Source organism: Hyla sarda, chromosome 4 (genome assembly GCF_029499605.1).
Source record: "Hyla sarda isolate aHylSar1 chromosome 4, aHylSar1.hap1, whole genome shotgun sequence".
NCBI lineage: Eukaryota > Metazoa > Chordata > Amphibia > Anura > Hylidae > Hyla > Hyla sarda.
This window is the reverse complement of record NC_079192.1, coordinates 237,737,436-237,757,944: the sequence shown is the minus strand read 5'-3', so window position 1 is coordinate 237,757,944 and position 20,509 is coordinate 237,737,436. Positions and strand designations below refer to the sequence as shown.

Here is a 20,509-nt window from a genome sequence, read left to right as displayed (position 1 = left end):
ATGTCAAAAGTCTAGATTCCACCGGGTCTCACTCCATAGACCCACTGCGATTGCTAGTGATAATCTTGGGAAGTGCTTGGCAGCTAGAGATGAGTGAGCCAAGCCCTGCAAACCCAGAGTCTATCCGAATATTGTGGTGACATCGACTCGCTGGCATTGTTTGTAAAAATGGCAAAAGGGATAAGAAACACATGGACAGACATATATCAAGCGATTTAGTTACATTTTTTTAACTAAAAATGTCGCACCTGCGACTACGCTATTTTTCGTGCGACATTTTGACTGGAAAGCGAGAAAAGCAAGTTTTCCAAAATGTAACTACTACTGGCTGAAACAAGTCACACATAAGCAAAAAAAAGTAAAGAAAAAAATTACAAAAAAAAAGGAATACATAAGCAAACATTGATAAATGTCCCCCCATGGTGTTTTGACACCTAAATGAAAGGAGAAAGTGTTGGGAGCAGTGAAATAATGTCAGGGTAGCTCAGCATATTGTGTCATCTCATGACCCTTGGTTATCCAATCATTTTTATTCTTTGGTTTAGTATGATTATGGCAATACCCATTTTATATAGCTTTCTATGTTGTTTTTCCTTTTCTGAGCAAAATTATTTTTCTGACCTTCATTTTCCAACAGCCGTAACTTTTTTATTTTTTGTCCGACGTCACTGAGTGAGGGCTTATATTTTGCAGGATGAGCTGTGCTTTTTATTGGTATCACGTTTGCGACACGTGCTACCTTTTTTTTTTTTTCTTTTTTTTTTTGTACTAGAATTGGCACTTTTTGTGTGTGTATTTTCTTGATGATAATATACAGGGTTTTATTGGGAAAGGGCCTTTTTTTTTTTTTTTTTTTTTCTTCCACTTCATACATGTATTGAACAACCGTTTTAATTTTTCACTTTTTACAGGTTATACTGTGCTGCAATACATTTGGACTGCAGCACAGTATAACTTGATCTTCTGCAGATACAACAGACTGTGCCACAGTCTGGATCTTACAGGCTTCCGGAGCAGGCAGACAGGAGGTCATCATCTGACTTCCTGCTGCCATAACAACCAACGGCGATAGTATTGCAGCACCGCTATTGGCGAACAGGGGGAGCGAGCGATGTCATAGCAACCAATGGCGATGGTATCACGCAGCCTCCGCCATTGGTGAACAGGGGGATCGCTCTATCGCTGCAGGTCCCCGGCTGTGTTTGACAGCTGGCTCCCGCCGCCTATCTCCTGCACTACCCGCGGCAGTGCAGGAGATCCCTAGAACGTATGCATATGTCCCAGCGCGTGAACATGTTTGGTGCTGGGACGTATGCATACATCCTATAGCGGAAGAGCTTAAATATTATTTTTCAGTTTAACTCATGGATGGCATTGTGTCTCGGCTCTTTTGATCACTGAAAACAATCTCAGACACCTGTGATAATTAGATTGCCAGGTGAGCCCAATTTAAGAAAAACTACTAAAGGTGGCTGTTCCACGTTTTTAAGCAGAGCACCATTTCAAGCAATATGGAGAAGAAAAAGGATCTCTGCTGCCAAAAAGAGTGAAATGGTTCAATGCCTTGGACGCAGTATGAAAACATTAGATATTTCACGAAAACTAAAGTGTGATCATCGCATTATTTGTGATTTGTGGCTTATTCAGAGCACAGACAGGTTTTTTTCAGATAAAGGCACATTGAGGAAGATTTCTGCCAGATCTATGCATCGTATCAAGAGAGCAACTGCTAAAATACCATTACATAGTAGCAAACAGATATTTGAAGCTGCTGGTGCCTCTGGAGTCCCACGGACATCAAGGTGTAGAGTCCTCCAGAGTCTTGCAACTGTGCATAAACCTTCTTTTCGGCCACCACAAACCAATGCTCACAAGCAGAAACTGCTGCATTGGGCATAAAAATACATGAAGACTAATTTAAAAATTGTCCTGTTCACTGATAAGTGCTGTGCAACCCTGGATGGTCCAGATGGATGGAGTAATGGATGGTGGATGGCCACCCTGTTCCAACAAGACTGCGAAATCAGCAAGGCGGTGGTGGAGTCATGTTTTGGGCCGGAATCATGGGAAGAGAGCTGATCGGTCCCTTTTTAGAGTCCCTGAGGTGTAAAGATGACCTCTGAAAAGTATGTGGATTTTCTGACTGACCGCTTTCTTCCCTGGTACAGAAGGAAGAACTATGCTTTCCGTAATAAAATCATCTTCATGCATGACAATGCACCATCTCATGCTGCAAAGAATAACTCTGCATCAATGGCTGCTATGGGGATGCAAGGCCCTGCAAGGCTTCATCATTTTGAGCGCCGGAGCTGACACAGGACATGATGTAAGCCTACCTCAGCAGTGGATCGACACACCCCCCCCCCCCCCCCCCCCGGGGGCGATCCACACCACTGGACCACCAGGGATGGAATAAAGGCACCTTTTAGACGCCGCTGTCAGCTTTTTTTGCACATTTGACCTCTGTCACTTTAAGCATTAATAACTCTGGGATGCTTTTTACTTATGAATTTGATTGAGATATTTATTTTGTGACATACAGTAACCCGCCGACCTGCGATGGCCCCGACATATGATTGCTTCTCAGAGGCCATCGCATGTCGATGTCAGCATCGACATACGATGCTTTAATATGTCGGGGCCATAGCATTAACTGCTATCCGACAGCGCAAAATGCTTAAGCTGCTGTCGGATAGCAGTTTAAGCATCCAGGGCAGGTTCGCCTACCTATTCCCGCTGCTCCGGGTGCACTTTGCGATCCTCCGGCGTCTTCTGCTGCATCTTCTCCAGGGTCCGGGCCTCGCTTTCAGGCGTTATTACTTCACTACGCACGCCGCGCTGGCGCAGCAGCGTAATAACGTCACCAGAAAGCGAGGCCCGGACCCTGCAGAAGATGCGGAAGAAGCCGGAGGATCGCAAAGAAGACACCGGAGCATCGGGAGCGGTGAGGACCTGGTCCGGAGTGGCGGGGACAGGTGAGTACAGCTTCCTATACTTTACATTGTCGAATTCATCGTATGTTGAGGGATCCGTGCAAACGATGGGTCGTTTGGAACGAATTACCATCGTATGTTGAGGGACCACTGTATTCTACTTTAACAGTGAAAAATTCCATGAAAAATTTTGCGTTTTTTCTAACTTTGAAGCTCTCTGCTTGTAAGGAAAATAGACATGCCAAATACATTTTATATTGATTCACATATACAGTATGTCTACTTTATGTTGGCATCATAAAGTTGATTTTTGATGGACCAGTTGAATTTTTCATGGACCAGTTCAGTTTTGAAGTGAATTTGAAGGGCCTTCATATTAGAAATACCCAATAAATGAACCCATTAAAGAAACTGCACCCCTCAAAGTATTCAAAATGACATTTAGAAAGTTTGTTAACCCTTTTAGATGTTTCACAGGAATAGCAGCAAAGTGAAGGAGAAAATTCAAAATCTTAATTTTTTACACTCATGTTCTTGTACACCCAGTTTAACCAAGGGGTAACAGGAGAAAAGCCCCCCAAATTTGTAACCCAATTTCTCTTGAGTAAGGAAATACCTTTACATATGTGGAGGGTAAAGTACTCTGTGGTTGCTCTAGAGGGCTCAGAAGGGAAGGCGCTACAAAGGGATTTTGGAGAGTGAATTTTGCTGAAATGTCTCATTTAGGAAGCCCCTATGGTGCCATAACAGCAAAAAAAATGCATGGAATACTATTTTGGAAACTACACCCCTCAAGGCACGTAAGTGGTCCAGTAAGCCTTAACACCCCACAGGTGTTTTGACGACTTTTCATTAAAGTCAGATGCGTGAATGAAATTTTTTTTGTTTCCACTAAAATGCAGTTCCCCCCCCCAAAATTTTTACAATTTTTACAAGGGATAATGGGAGAAAATTTGTAACCCCATTTCTTCGGAGTATGGAAATACCCCATGTTAGGATGTATAATGCTCTACAATGCTCAGAAGAGAAGGAGTCACATTTGGCATCTGGAAAGAAAATTTTGCTGAAATGCTTTTTGGGGGTGCATGTCGCATTTAGGAAGTCCCTATGGTGCCAGAACAGCCATAACCCCACATGGCATACTATTTTGGGAACTGCACCCCTCAAGCAACGTAACAAGGGGTACAGGGAGCCTAACACCCCACAGGTGTTTGACGACTTTTCGTTAAATTCGGATGTGTAAATGAAGAGAAAATTTTTCACTAAAATTCGTTTTTTTTTTCACCAAATTTTACATTTTTACAAGGGATAATAGGATAAAATGCCCCCCAAAATATGTAACCCCCATTTCTTCGGAGTATTGGAATATCCCATGTGTGGATGTCAAGTGCTCTGCTGGTGCACTACAAAGCTCAGAAGAGGAGGAGCTGCTGAGCTTTTGGAGAGAGAATTTGTTTGAAATGGAAGTCTGGGCCATGTGCATTTACAAAGCCCCCCCCCATGGTGCCAGAACAGTGGACCCCCCCCCCCCCCACAAGCCACTCCATTTTGGAAACTACAAGCCTCAAAGAATTTAAGGAGTGCAGTGAGCATTTACACTCCACTGGTGTTTGACAGATCTTTGAAACACTGGGCTGTGCAAATGAAAAGTTACGTTTTTCATTTTCACGGACCACTGTTCCAAAAATCTGTCAGACACCTGTGGGTCGTAAATTCTCACTGTACCCCTTATTACATTACGTAAGGGATGTAGTTTCCAAAATGGGGTTACATTTGGGGTGGGGGTACATTGTTCTGGCACCATGGATGCTTTGTAAACACACGTGGCCTTCAATTGGCCTCCAAAAGCCCAATGCTGCTCCTTCTCTTTTTTACTATTTCCCTTGTGAAAATGAAAAATTTAGGGTAACAGCCTTTTTGTGAAAAAAAAAAATATATATTTTTTTTCATTTTTCCAGCCAACTTTGACAAAAATTTGTCAAACACCTGTGAGATGTTAAGGCTCACTATACCCCTTGTTACGTTCCGAGGGGTGTAGTTTCCTAAATGGGGTCACACGTGGGCATTTTTTCGTCATAACCACTGTAAAATAAGCCACCCCTGTACAAATTACTGATTTAGGCCTCAAATGTACATAGTGCACTCTCACTCCTGAGTCTTGTTGTGTGTCCGCAGAGCATTTTACACCCACATATGGGGTATTTCCATACTCGGGAGAAATTGCATTACAAATTTTGTGGGTCTTTTTTTATTTATTTTTATTTTTTTTTTTCCTTCTTGCGAAAAGAAGTATGGGGCAACACCAGCATGTTAGTGTAAAATTTCTTATTTTTTTACACTAACAGGCTGGTGTAGACCGCAACTTTACCTTTTTATAAGGGGAAAAAGACCCCCAAACTTGTAGTGCAATTGCTCAAGAGTACGGAAATACCCCATATGTGGCCCTAAACTGTTGAAACTGGAAATGCAACAGGGCTCCGAAGTAAGAAAGCGCCGTGCGCATTTGAGGACTAAATTAGGAATTACATAGGGGTATTCTACGCCATTGATTCCCAAACCAGATGCCTCCTGCTTTTCCAAAATCCCAGCATGCCTGGACAGTCAGTTGCTGTCCGGAACTGCTGGGAGTGGTTGTCTTGCAACAGCTGGAGGCTCCGTTTTGGAAACCTTGCCGTACGATACGTTTTTCGTTTTTTATTTGGGAGGGGGGGGGGCGTGTAAAAGGGTGTATATGTAATGTTTTACCCTTTATTATGGTAATGTAGTGTTTTTAGTTTACACTCGCACTGGCAGGGGTTTACGCACTGTAAACCCGCCCGTGTGAATGTACCCTGTACAAACCTCCAGCTGTTGCAAAACTACAACTCCCAGCATGCACTAACGGACATTGCATGCTGGGAATTGTACTTTTGCAACAGCTTGAGGCACACTTTGGAAAACCTTCAGTTAGGTTCTGTTACCTAACTCAGCAAGTGTGCCTCCAGCTGATGCAAATTTACAACTCCCAGCATGTACTGATCGCCGAAGGGCATGCTGGGAGATGTAGTTAAACAACAGCAGGAGGTACGCAACTACAACTCCCAGCATGGCAAGACAGCAGTTTGATGTTCGTGCATGCTGGGAGTTGTAGTTTTGCAAGATTTAAAGGGCCACGGTTTAGAAACCACTGCACAGTGATCTCCAAACTGTGGCCCTCCAAATGTTGCAAAACTACAAATCCCAGCATACCCAAACTGCTGTGTGGGCATGCTGGGAGTTGTAGTTTTGCAACATCTGGATGGCTACAGTTTAGAGACCACTGTGTAGTGGACTCCAAACTGTAGCCCTCCAGATGTTGCTAGGCAACAACTCACAAGCTTCCGTAGTCTGCATCAGGGAGCCCCACCTCGTCGCCGCTGGTAAGTGACCGCCGGTCACAGCACAATTCCTCCCTTCTGCTCGGACTACCATTCCACCCTTCTGCTCGGACTACCATCGTTTCTGATCGACTAATAGCAGGGATAGGAGGAGTGACACCCCTGCCACCTTACTCCTATCCCTCCAGGGAGATCGGGGGGTGTCTTGGACAGCCCTGATCCCCCTTATTTTCCGGGTCACCGGAGACCCGTATGACCAGGAATCGCCGAAGATCGCCAGTGTGAATTGACCAATTTTCCCCCCCCATTTTTTGTGCAATGATCTGAACTTTTTATTGGTACCATTTTTGTTTCTTTTTATTAATTTTATTTTTATTTTTTTATGGTATATAAAGTGACCAAAAATACGCTATTTTGGAATTTTTTAATTTCTTTGTGTACGCCATTGACCGTGCGGTTTAATTAATGATATATATTTTTTATAGTTTGGACAGTTAGGCACGCATCAATACCACATAGGTTTATATTTATTTTTATTTACATAGTTTATTTTTATGGGAAAAGGGGGGGGGGGGGGTGATTCTGACTTTTATTAGTTAAGGGGTTAAATCACATTTATTAACTTTTTTTTTTTTTTTTTTTTCACTTTTTCCCCCCCAATGTTATAGCCCCCATAGGGGGCTATAACATTGCATACACTGATCTTTTACACTGTTCACTGCCATGCAATAGCATGGCATTGATCAGTGTAATCGGTGCTTGACTGCTCCTGCCTGGATCTCGGGCACGGGATAGTCATTCAGCGATCGGACAGAGAGGAGGCAGGTAGGGGTCCTTCGGCTGTGCTGCAAGCTGTTCAGGATGCCGCAATTTCATTGCGGCGGTCCCGAACAGCCCGACTGAGCTGCCGGGATGCTTCCGGTTTCACTTCAGACGCGGCGGTCAACTTTGATCGCCATGTCTGCAGGGTTAATTCCGGGCATCACTGCAGTCTGTGATGTCTGGCATTAGCCGCGGGTCCCGGCCGTTGATGGCCGCCGGGACCGACCCGATATGGCGCGGGGTAACCGCGTGACCCTGTATTATATTGCGGGAGCCGGCGAAGAACGTAAATATACATCCTGTGTTGTTGAGGAGTTAAAGGGGTACTCCAGTGGAAAACATTTATTGTTTTTTTTTTTCTTTTTTAGATCAACTAGTGCCAGAAATGTAACCAGATTTGTAAATTACTTCTGTTACTAAATCTTAATCCTTCCAGGACTTCTAAGCTGCTGAATACTACAGAGGAAATTATTTTCTTCTTGAAATACAGAGCTCTCTGCTGACATCACAAGCACAGTGCTCTCTTCTGAAATCTCTGTTCATTTTCAGAACTGTCCAGAGCAGCATATGTTTGCTATGGAGATTTTCTCCTGCTCTGGGTAGTTCTTAAAATGGACAGAGATGTCAGCAGTGAGCACTGTGTTCCAAAAAGAAAATAATTTCCTCTGTAGTATTCAGCAGCTAATAAGTACTGGAAGGATTAAGATTTTTTAATAGAAGTAATTTACAAATCTGTTTACTTTCTGGCACTAGTTGTTTAAAAAAAAAAAAAAATAGAAAGAAAAGTTTTCCACCGGAGTTCCCGTTTTAAGACAAGGGGTTTGCAGCTCACACAGGAAACGAGCCCTAGCCAGTCTATTAAATCATCTTTGCCTTTTGCTGACCCCTCCCCCCCAGGAATAAGCATAAGGATAACATTAGCCATGCAGAGGAGTTGTCACAGTCTACCTTTGGGGAGTGTGTTTCAGAGGGGGTGGAGGTAGAAACAGTGGCCAGGCATAATGGTAGTAAAACTGGTGGTGGTGATATTGTTAGTCATCCTGGTGGAGCACATGGAGAGGCATCACAAGGCCTGGCTCAAACTATCACTTGTCCAATTATTTTTTTTTTTTCACTGTCTACAGGTTCTTTAACCCCTTAAGGACTCAGCCCATTTTGGCCTTAAGGACTCAGACAATTTAATTTTTACGTTTTCATTTTTTCCTCCTCGCCTTCTAAAAATCATAACTCTTTTATATTTTTATCCACAGACTAGTATGAGGGCTTGTTTTTTGCGCGACCAGTTGTCCTTTGTAATTACATAACTCATTCTATCATAAAATGTATGGCGCAACCAAAAAACCCTATTTTTGTGGAGAAATTAAAAAGAAAAAACGCAATTTTGCTAATTGTGGAAGGTTTCGTTTTCACGCCGAACAATTTATGGTAAAAATGACATGCGTTCTTTATTCTGAGGGTCAATATGATTAAAATGATACCCATTATTACCTACTTTTCTATTATTGTTGTGCTTAAAAAAAATCACAAACTTTTTAACCAAATTTAGTACGTTTATAATCCCTTTTATTTTGATGACCTCTAACTTTTTTTATTTTTCCGTATAAGCGGCGGTATGGGGGCTCATTTTTTGCGCCATTATCTGTACTTTTTTTTTTTTTAATACCACATTTGCATATAAAAAACTTTTAATACATTTTTTATAATTTTGTATTAAAAAAGTAGCAATTTTGTACTTTTTTTTTTCGTTCACGCCGTTCACCGTACGGGATCATTAACATTTTATTTTAATAGTTCGGACATTTACGCACACGGCCATACCAAATATGTCTATAAAATTAATTTTTTACGCTTTTTGGGGGTAAAATAGGAAACGGACGTTTTACTTTTTTATTGGGGGAGGGGATTTTTCACTTTTTTTTTTTTACTTTTACATTTTTTTACATTTTGTACACTTGAATAGTCCCCATAGGGGACTATTCATAGCAATACCATGATTGCTAATACTGATCTGTTCTATGTATAGGACGTAGAACAGATCAGTGTTATCGGTCATCTTCTGCTCTGGTCTGCTCGTTCTCAGACCAGAGCAGGAGACGCTGGGAGCCGCAAGGAGGAAGGTGAGGGGACCTCCGTCCGGCGTTATGAATGATCGGATCCCCGCAGCAGCGCTGCGGGCGATCCGATCATTCATTCAAATCGCGCACTGCCGCAGATGCCGGGATCTGTATTGATCCCGGCACCTGAGGGGTTAATGGCGGACGCCCGCGAGATCGTGGGCGTCGGCCATTGCCAGCGGGTCCCTGGCTGCAATCAGCAGCCGGGATCAGCCGCGCATGACACGGGCATCGCTCCGATGCCCGCGGTTATGCACAGGACGTAAATGTACGTCCTGGTGCGTTAAGTACCACCGCACCAGGACGTACATTTACGTCCTGCGTCCTTAAGGGGTTAAAGGGGTATTCCAGGCAAAAACTTCTTTTTATATATCAACTGGCTCCGGAAAGTTAAACAGATTTGTAAATTACTTCTATTAAAAAATCTTAATCCTTCCAATAGTTATTAGCTTCTGAAATTTTCTGTCTAACTGCTCAATGATGATGTCACGGGAGCTGTGCATGATGGGAGAATATCCCCATAGGAGCTGGACAGCTCCCGGGACATGAGTCATCAGAAAGCAGTTAGACAGAAAACAGCAACTCAACTTCAGAGGCTAATAACTATTGGGAGGATTAAGATTTTTTAATAGAAGTCATTTACAAATCTGTTTAACTTTCTGGAGCCAGTTGATATATTAAAAAAAAGTTTTTGCCTGGAATACCCCTTTAATGTCATGTTGCAACTTCCCAAGGGATAATTTTGTAGCATTCTTTTACATTTTAAACATTAGAATTTTGTCTATTATTGTATTTTTTTTTTTTTTTTTTTTCAAAATATTTCAAAGCTATTTCTTCACTGTAATCAGGTTCTTCACTATTTTGAGACCCTGTCACCAATACTGTTGCAACTCACAAAAAAGATAATTTTGGGGAAAAACTGTTGTGTCTTCTGATACCTTTTTGTGTGCATTTAAATTAAATGTAATTAAAACTGGCAGGTATCTGTCGGATATCAGGGATACTTTATCAGGCATAGAGCAGTAGGGAATGTAAACCTCCTGTGCCAGATGCCACTGGTTAGACAATACTACCACCACCCCTGCTGTACGCTGGCTACTACGACTCTGAACCGGTTTTCACTGGCTATTACAACCCCCACCAGTGTTCCACCTTTGCTACTTCCAGCCAAGCCTACACATACACAATCCATTATTCCCACAAAAAAAGATACTTTATTATTCTTTTTTATTTTTTTTATACAAAAGCTAATTTGTTTTGGGACACACAAAGGGAGAATCTTTGGAACACTTGGAAAAACCCACGGTGTTTGCTATTGTTGTTCACAAAATGGAATCATTTTTTAAACGCTTGGAAAATACTATTACGCCTTCTAAAGCCTCTGTGTCCATTTAACCCCTTAAGGACTTATGTTTTTTCCTCCTCGCCTTCAAAAAATCATAACTCTTCTTTTTTAATATTTTCATCCACAGACTAGTATGAGCGCTTGTTTAGTGCGCGACCAGTTGTCCGTTGTAATGGCATCACTAACTTTACCATAAAATGTATGGCTCAACCAAAAAAATACTATTTGTGTGGGGAAATTAAAAAGAAAACAGCAATTTTGCAAATCCTGGAAGGTCTCCTTTTCACGCCGTACAATTTACAGTAAAAATGGCGTGTTCTTTATTCTTTGGGTCAATACGATTAAAATGATACCCATGCTAGCATACTTTTGTTACTTTTGCGCTAAAAAAACAACAAAAAAAAGCAAACTGTTTAACCAAATTAGTACATTTAAGATCCCCCTATTTTGAAGACAATAACTTTTTCATTTTTCCATATAAGCGGCGGTATGAGGGCTAATTTATTGCACCGTGATCTGTACTTTTTATTTGATACCATATTTGCTTATATGAAACTTTTAATTCTTTAATTCTTTTCTTTTTGGAACACAGAGCTCTCTGCTGACATCTGTCCATTTTAAGAACTTTCCAGAGCAGGATAGGTTTTCTATGGGGATTTTCTCCTACTCTGCTGACATCTCTGTCCATTTTAAGAACTGTCCAGAGAGCACTGTGGTCAGGATGTCAGCAGAGAACTCTGTGTTTCAAAAAGAAAGGAATTTCCTCTGTAGTATTCAGCAGCTAATAAGTACTGGAAGGATTAAGATTTTTTTTTTGTCTTTAGGTGAGACTGGAGAACTTACAACGTTTCTCAGATGTCTTTAATGAATATCTAAATGTGTAATAATAGTTTGAATACCATCTTATAAACTTATTACCGTACATATGTCCATTTTCCTGTCTTCTATTTTCCATCTTATTACACATTGTCACATATTTAATATCGCTTTATAAAAGATTCCCTTGAAGCTTTAGCAGAATATTTTTAAAAATAAAATATAACAACTCTCCATCCACAGTAGGAGTTGTCTTTTTGTATAAAGTACATTAAAGTCATTGAAAAAAATAGCTAAAAACTGTTATTCACATGTTGGTGACACTTTTTTTGTTGTTGCGGATTTCCCTTCTTATGTATTTATTTTTTGCTTTACCTTTCAACAGGTTTTAGTACTTGGAAACAAGCGAGACCTTGCAGGAGCACTGGATGAGAAACAACTTATTGAAAAACTGTAAGTCCTTGCTGAGCAGACCTATTATGTGTAGCTTATGGCAGTCTGTGCACCCATACCATGTATGTGGTATTTCACGCATTGGGACCTGCATCTATCGGGTATTTGTGGCATATCATTTTGATAGAGTAAATTTTACCTTCATTTTAAGTCACTATAAACGTTTAGTTAAGATTGGTGGGAGGACTTTGATTAGTAAGCGAAAGCTTTAACCCCTTAAGGACGCAGGGTTTTTCCGTTTTTGCATTATCATTTTTTCCTCATCACCTTCTAAAAATCATAACTAGAGATGAGCGAACTTACAGTAAATTCGATTCCTCACGAACTTCTCGGCTCGGCAGTTGATGACTTTTCCTGCATAAATTAGTTCAGCTTTCAGGTGCTCCGGTGGGCTGGAAAAGGTGGATACAGTCCTAGGAGACTCTTTCCTAGGAATGTATCCACCTTTTCCAGTCTACCGGAGCACCTGAAGACTGAACTAATTTACGCAGGATAAGTCATCAACTGCCGAGCCGAGAAGTTCGTGATGAATCGAATATACTGTAAGTTCGCTCATCTCTAATCGTAACGCTTTAAATTTTGCACCTAAAATTCCATATTATGGCTTATTTTTTGCGCCACCAGTTCTACATTGCAGTGACATAAGTCCTTTTACCAAAATATCCACGGCGAAGCGGAAAAAAAAAATTCATTGTGCGACAAAATTGAAGAAAAAATGCCATTCCTACGCAGGGCGTTTCTTCGGTAAAAATTACATCTTATGGGACTATTTATAGCAACCATTCGATTGCTAATGCTGTTCAGTGCTATGTATAGGACACAGCACTGATCAGGGTTATCGGTCATCTTCTGCTCTGGTCTGCGGGAAGGCAGATCAGAGCAGAAGACTCCCGGAAGACAGCGGAGGCAGGTGAGGGGACCTCCGGCTGCCGTGCTGGATGATCGGATCGCTGCGGGAGCGCTGTGGGCGATCCGATCATCCTGTTAAGTGATCGTGATTCTGCAGATGCCGTGATCTGTATTGATCACGGCATCTGAGGGGTTAATGGCGGATATCCGCGGGATCGCCGGTGTCCGCCATTACCGGCGGGTCCCTGGCTGCGATCCACAGCCGGGACCTGCCGCGCATGATGCCGGCATCGCTCCAATGCCCGTGGTTATGCTCCGGACGTAAATGTACGTCCTGGTGCGTTAAGTACCACATCACCAGGACATTTATGTCCTGCGTCGTTAAGGGGTTAAAGGGGTACTACCGTGGAAAACTTTATTTTTTTATTTTTTTTATCAACTGGTGCCAGAAAGTTAAACAGATTTGTAAATCACTTTTATTAAAAAAATCTTAATCCTTCCAGTACTTTTTAGGGGCCGTGTACTACAGAGGAAATGTTTTTCTTTTTGGATTTCTCTTATGTCATGACCACAGTGCTCTCTGCTGTCCATTTTAGGAACTGTCCAGAGCAGCATATATTTGCTATGGGGATTTTCTCCTGCTCTGGACAGTTCCTAAAATGGACAGCAGAAGTCAGCAGAGAGCACTGTGGTCGTGACATAAGAGAAATCCAAAAAGAAAAACCTTTCCTCTGTAGTATACAGCCCCTAAAAAGTACTGGAAGGATTTTAATAGAAGTAATTTACAAATCTGTTTAACTTTCTGGCACCAGTTGATAAACAAAAAAAATAAAAAAATGTTTTCCACGGTAGTACCCCTTTAAAGCTAGAAACACCTTTTGCACTGGATTTTTGTTGTTTTCTGAATGCAAAATGAAGCAACTTTCTGAATAGTCTCCATTAGAAATGTCCTACCAATGAGCTGGTGGTCAGACAAAGATTACAAGTCTGTCATAGTCTAGGGGACTTCTGACAACATTTCTGCTTAGTTGACAGCAAGGAGGAAGTTACAGATGAAATCGGTAAGAGGATAACTGGAAAGACAAGAGGATAGCAGATAACATGACAGTCTACTAGAGAGAATCATACAGGCTTTGTATATGTATATAGGGAATATACAACACAGCACAAGCAAAATTTGTAATGAAGAAAGAATTAAAAAAAAAAATCTTTTTTGGGGGTATTTAAAGACAACAGTTCCAACATTGTTTTTTGTTGAATTTTTTTTTTTTCTCCTAAGGCTACATTCACACCATGTTTGTGCACTACTGCGGGGCTGCATCCCAGTTGGACCTGCGCTGCACCCTATTCATTTGAATGTGCCAAAGAAAGTCAATTAGTGACTCGGTCCGGCTCATTTTTGGACTGTATCCGGTTTTGTTGCTGGACTGAAAACCGTGGTCTGCCATTGTTTTTAGTCTGGCAATAAGTTAAAAAATGAGCCGTTCAAATAAATAAAGTGTGACGCTGTTCGGCCCATTCAAATAAATAAAGTGTGACGCAAGTCCAGCAGGGATACGGCAGTGGCCGGTTTTTAGATTCCCCAGGCATATTGCACAAATGTGGTGTGAATGCACCATAACTTTACCTCTGATTACTTAATACCACAAAAAGACATGTTTTCACTAAAAATGTCTCTACTCTTAAACTTGTTCTGTTTGTTTTTTCTCTTTTAGAAACCTTTCAGCAATTCAAGATCGAGAAATCTGTTGTTACTCTATTTCTTGTAAAGAGAAAGATAATATAGGTACTGAAATTAAAATTTTATTCAATGTTCTTAAACCCCTTAAGGACACAGCCCATTTTGGCTTTAAATGGTCTCTGTCATTAAAACTAATTTTTGCTGTGGCACTCCTTATGGTAAATAAAAAATATTTCTAATATACTTTGTCTAAAAAAAATGAATTTTTCTATGTTTTTTATTTTTGCTTAAACTGGCACACCGGTGAAATGTTTATTTTATTTTTTTTAATCAACTGGTGCCAGAAAGTTAAACAGATTTGTAAATTACTTCTATTAAAATATCTTAATCCTTCCTGTACTTATTAGCTGCTGAATACTACAGCGGAAATTCTTTTCTTTTTGAAACACAGAGCTGTCTGCTGAATCATGACCACAGTGCTCTCTGCTGACATCTCTGTCCATTTTTTGGAACTGTCCAGAATAAAAGGAAATCCCCATAGCAAACATATGCTGTTCTGGACAGTTCATAAAATGGACAGAGATGTCAGCAGAGAGCACTGTGCTCATGATGTCAGCAAACAGCTCTGTGTTTCAAAAAGAAAAGAATTTCCGCTGTAGTATTCAGCAGCTAATAAGTACAGGAAGGATTAAGATATTTTTAATAGAAGTAATTTACAAATCTGTTTAACTTTCTGGCACCAGTTGATTTAAAAAAATAAAATAAACATTTCACCGGTGTACCCCTTTAAAAAGCTCAAGAACACATTTTCCCCCAGCTTATACACAGACTTTGGACTGAAGCCCAAACACAGGAAGTGCAGCCTGGAGTGCTGAGGGGTGTGTGTCCAACCAACAGCATATGGCAGTTAAGTGTGAGAGGAGCTATGATTGGATGAGGCTGGACACACACCCCTCAGCACTCCAGGCTGCACTTCCTGTGTTTGGGCTTCGGTCCAAAGTCTGTGTATGAGATGGGGGAAAATTAGCTCTTGAGCTTTTTTTTAAGCAAACATAAAACAAAGAAAACTTCATTTTTTTGTAAACAAAGTATATTAAAATATTTTTTATTTACCATAAGGAGTGCAACAGCAAAAATTTGTTTTAAGGAGAGTGCCCATTTAAGGACACAGCTAATTTTACTTTAGCATTTTCATTTTTTCCTCCTCGCCTTCTAAAAATCATAACTATTTTATATTTTTTATCCACAGACCCATATGAGGGCTCGTTTTTTTTTTTTGACAACCATTTGTCCTTTGTATGGACATTAATCATTTTACCATAAAATGTATGGCGCAACCAAAAAATATTATTTGTGTGGGGAAATTAAAAGAAAACCGCAATTTTTGCTCATTTTTGAAGGTTTTGTTTACACGCTGTACAATTTACGGTAAAAGTGTAATGTTTTCTTTACTCTGTGGGTCAATATGATCAAAATGATACCCATAATAACATACTTTTCTATTATTGTAATGCTTTAAAAAAATCTCAAACTTTTCAGACAAAATTAGTTTAATCATTAGTTTAAAATCATTCTATTTTGATGACCTATAACTTTCTAATTTTTCTGTATACATGGCTGTGTGTGGGCTCATTTTTTTGCATAGTGATCTGTAGTTTTTATCGGTACCACTTTTGCATATATGTAACCTTTTTTTATCGCTTTTTATAAAAAAAAAAATTTAGGGATGTGATGTGACAAAAAAAATGCAGCAATTCTGAACTTTTTTTTATTTTATTTTCCTCACATTAACGTCATTCACCATATGGGATGATTAACATTATATATTGATCTTACATTTACGCACGCTGCAATACCGAATGATTATTAATAAAAAATGTTAAGCTTTTTGGGATAAAATGGTAAAAAGTGTGTATGTGTTTGTGTATATATGTGTATATATGTGTGTATATATATATATATATATATATATATATATATTTATTGTGTGTGTGTATATATATATATATATTTATTGTGTGTGTGTGTATATATATATATATATATATATATATATATATATATATATATATATACTATTTATATATATATATATATATATATATTTATATATATATATATATATTTATATATATATATATATATATATATATATATATATTTATATATACACTATTTATAGCAATGCATAGATTGTAGGTATAGCACTGATCAGTATTATCGGCGGTCTGCGACTCTGGTCTGCTTGATGTCAGACCAAAGAAGAAGACCCCAGGATGACTGCCAGAGCAGGTGAGGAGACCTCCGGCTGCCATGTTGGATAATAAAGTACTCCGGTGTAAAACTTGCTATGGGGATTTTCTCCTGCTCTGGACAGTTCCTGACATGAACAGAGGTGTCAGCAGAGAGCACTGTGGTCGTGACAGAAAATAAATCCAAAAGAAAATAATTTCCTCTGTAGTATAGAGCTACTAATAAGTACTGGAAGGATTAAGATTTTTTTTTTTAATACAAGTCATTTACAAATCTGTTTAAAGGGGTACTCCGCCCCCATCTTATCCCCTATCCAAAGGATAGGGGATAAGATGTCAGATCGCCGCGGTGCCGCTGCTGGGGAGTCCCGGGATCCCCGCTGCAGCACTGCGCTATCATTACAGCACAGAGCGAGTTCGCTCTGTGCGTAATGACGGGCGATACAGGGGACGGAGACGCGTGACGTCATGGCTCCGCCCCTCATGACATCACGGCCCGTCCCCTTAATGCAAGTCTATGGCAGGGGGTGTGACTACTGCCGCGCCCCCTCCCATAGACTTGTATTGAAAGGGGCGGGCCGTGACGTCACGAGGGGCGGAGCCGTGACGTAACTATGCTGTATTGTGCGTCATTACGTGCAGAGCGATCTCGCTCTGTGCTGTAATGATAGCGCAGTGCTGCAGCGGGGATCCCGGGACTCCCCAGCAGCGGCACCACGGCGATCTGACATCTTATCCCCTATCCTTTGGATAAGGGGATAAGATGTCTAGGGGTGGAGTACCCCTTTAAAGGAGTAGTCCAGTGGTGAACAACTTATCCCCTATCCTAAGGATAGGGGATAAGTTTGAGATCGCGGGGGGTCCGACCGCTGGGGCCCCCTGCGATCTCCTGTACGGAGCCCCGACAGCCCGCGGGAAGGGGGCGTGTCGACCTCCGCACGAAGCGGCGGCCAACACGTCCCCTCAATACAACTCTATGGCAGAGCCGAAGCACTGCCTTCGGCAATCTCCAGCTCTGCCATAGAGATGTATTGAGGGGGCGTGTCGGCCGCCGCTTCCTGAGGAGGTTGACACCCGCTATCTGGCCGGAGAGCCTGGCCCCCGTACAGAGAGATCGCAGGGGGCCCCAGCAGTCGGAACAACCCCCCCCCCCCGCGATCTCAAACTTATCCCCTATCCTTAGGAGAAGTTTTTCACCACTGGAGTACCCCTTTAACTTTCTGGCATTTGATTAAAAAAAAAAAAGTTTTCCACCGGAGTACCCCTTTAAAAGAGCACATAAGAAACTAGCAATGATATTTGAGGTTGTGGGTTCTCCTTGGGTATGAGGTGTTGTATTCCAAGATACACTGAGTCTTTACCGTCTTCGTTCTTCTTTCAGACATCACATTGCAGTGGCTTATTCAGCATTCAAAGTCCAGACATTACTGAAGTTCCACCACCAAACTATCTTTCCCAATATCTTTTCCATTCTGCTGGTTATATAGCGGCAGAAGAAAATATCAAGACAGCTGCTAACTGGAATTCACACATCTTATGGAGCAGTGTATGCAACGTTCAACTGCTGGATTTTGATGCTTTGTTTTCGTTCCTCTTTACATAAATGGAAATGTGGTTTATTGATCTTTTTTATAGTCTGCATTTCTAACCCTTTTAGCACTTGCGTATAGGACATATGTAGAATTCCCTTTCGGTAGCATTCAATGCACATTTAAATTTAGCCATATGCACTTTGCGGATGATAAAACAGCCCTTATGTAATATGGGTTAACACAGAAGTGCATTTTCCTGCCACTGCAAACTCAATTTACCTTTTGTGCAGTTACTGCTCGATTACATTCATGAATACTGGATTTATGTATTGCATATATATAAGCTACATGTGCTTCAACTTACCAAATCCACATATATCTATCTTTGTAGTAAAAAAACTAAACGAAAACCGATGAGATGAACATGAATGTGTACGTATTTGCCTTGGATAATTTTTAATTATGTTGCTGTAAATATTACTAGAACTCATCAGGGTTGCCTTAAATATATTATGCATAATGGTGTGTGTCTGCCAAAGGTATTTTCTTAACGTGTTCAATCATTGTTGGTAATTCTATAGTAAGTTTACAGCCTACTTGGTATCTTTCCAATGAAAAGTTCACATTTCTTTAATGAAATGTAAAAATAGAAAAACAGTCTTGCGTATGAAATGAATTGTATACTTTTTATACCATATGCAAATTTTCCAAGTATTTTCTTCCTTTCTAATTTCATAGCTATATACTTAAAAAGCTCTTATTCTTGCCTGTTTTCTTTCACTACCTAAAATGTTTTCTTTTGGTATTTTTTGGTTTTGGGGCTTTTTCTTATTTTTTATTTTTTTATTTTTTTCCCCCCATTTTTTTATTAATGGAAATGACTCCCCGCTATTTGCAGGTATTTCCTGCAGAGTGTGGTAAATTGTGATGTAAACCTGTATGGGACTACACAAGGTGACACACATGTTGGCTCAGCAGACATGCCACCAGTATGGAATAAGCACTTTAGGAGGACAATGTCCCTTGTCTACTCCATTGCTCTCCAGGCAGCAGTTAATACCCACCCTGGAAATAAATACAAGACAGTGCATTCTTTTATTATTTGTGGTATTGCTGTAGTTGTACAATATGTGAATGTAGTGAAAATGATTGTCTGTGCCTATACTCGCTGCTCTGTAACAAGCTGCCCGAAGGCACGAAACTCAGCTCTATTATACCATGGTAATAAATTATGAAGGATCTTTATTAAGTATTGATGTTTGTCCATGCATGTCAACATCTATCAATTGTTACATTTGGATGAACTTTGTTTCAATAAAAAGGTGGAGAGATTTTCTGTGATCCCTTGTGATACTTTAGTTTCTTTAGTGCTATATTATTTGAAGGCTGTATACATGAGTTTTATGAAAACCTAGCTCATTATAATGCAATAGAAATGCTTTTTAATCGAAACAGTTTTTTATCGGCTTTGTGCATTCATACGCAAATTGTAATTTTGTTGTATTTGTATGAATTCCCCCTTTTTGTATTTTACAACATTATTTGTAAGTCAAATCTTTGAGTGGAACCCACACAGAATATATAAAAGTCCTTCTATTGTATTTTTTCTTCTGTCTTACGGAGGTACCCCGGAGGGGAAAAGAATTTTTTTTTAAAATCAACTGGTGCCAGAATTTTTTTATTTTTATTTTTTAAACAGATTTGTAAGTGGTTTCTATTTAAAAATACTAAGCCTTACAGTACTTATCAGTTGCTGTATTCTTAAGAGGAAGTTGAGTAGTTCTTTCAAGTCTAACCAGAGTAGTGCTGGGCAGTATGACCAAAAATGTGTATCACTGTATTTTTCAAACTTATGGCGGTTCCATGGTATTCGACAGTATTTTTTGTTTTCACTCATTTACCCCTAAATCCCCCCCCCCCCCACCGAATGAACTATCAGCTGCAGGGCTGTCCCCACATCGGGGGACTAATCATGTTACCCACAGGCGCTGCTCTCCTTCTCCTCCTGTGAGCCACGGCACTGGAAATGAATGAGTTGTGAGCCGCAGGCGCAGGACTTCTGTTCGGAGAACGGAGGCTGTCACCTCTCCCTGCATTCGAGGGGGGGGGGGAGGGGGGGAAGAGAGGGAGAGGGGCCCGACCGGTATTGCGGTATAGGGAAAAATTTATATCGTACAGAAAAAACACTGGTATTCTGTATGAACCGGTATACTGCCCAGCACTAAACCAGAGTGCTCTCTGCTGCCACCTTTGTCTGTGAAAGGAACTTTACGATGCATGGAAGGTTTGCTATGGAGATTGTCATCCTCTGGTCAGATCCTGACATGGACAGAAGTGGCAGCAGAGAGCACTGTGG

At 40.6% G+C, this 20,509-nt stretch overlaps 1 protein-coding gene across 1 annotated transcript in view; it reads left to right on the top strand.

Annotated features, from left to right (window-relative positions):
- The window catches only part of LOC130369066 (ADP-ribosylation factor-like protein 8B-A), a 56,717-nt gene extending 37,223 nt beyond the window's left edge, over positions 1-19,494 (top strand). Inside the window, exons 5-7 of the mRNA XM_056573777.1 lie at positions 11,772-11,839; positions 14,404-14,474; positions 18,003-19,494. Coding sequence (XP_056429752.1) covers positions 11,772-11,839; positions 14,404-14,474; positions 18,003-18,052 — 189 coding nt within the window. The 3' untranslated portion in view covers positions 18,053-19,494. The remainder of the gene's footprint in view (positions 1-11,771; positions 11,840-14,403; positions 14,475-18,002) is intronic.
- The last annotated feature ends 1,015 nt before the right edge of the window (positions 19,495-20,509 follow it).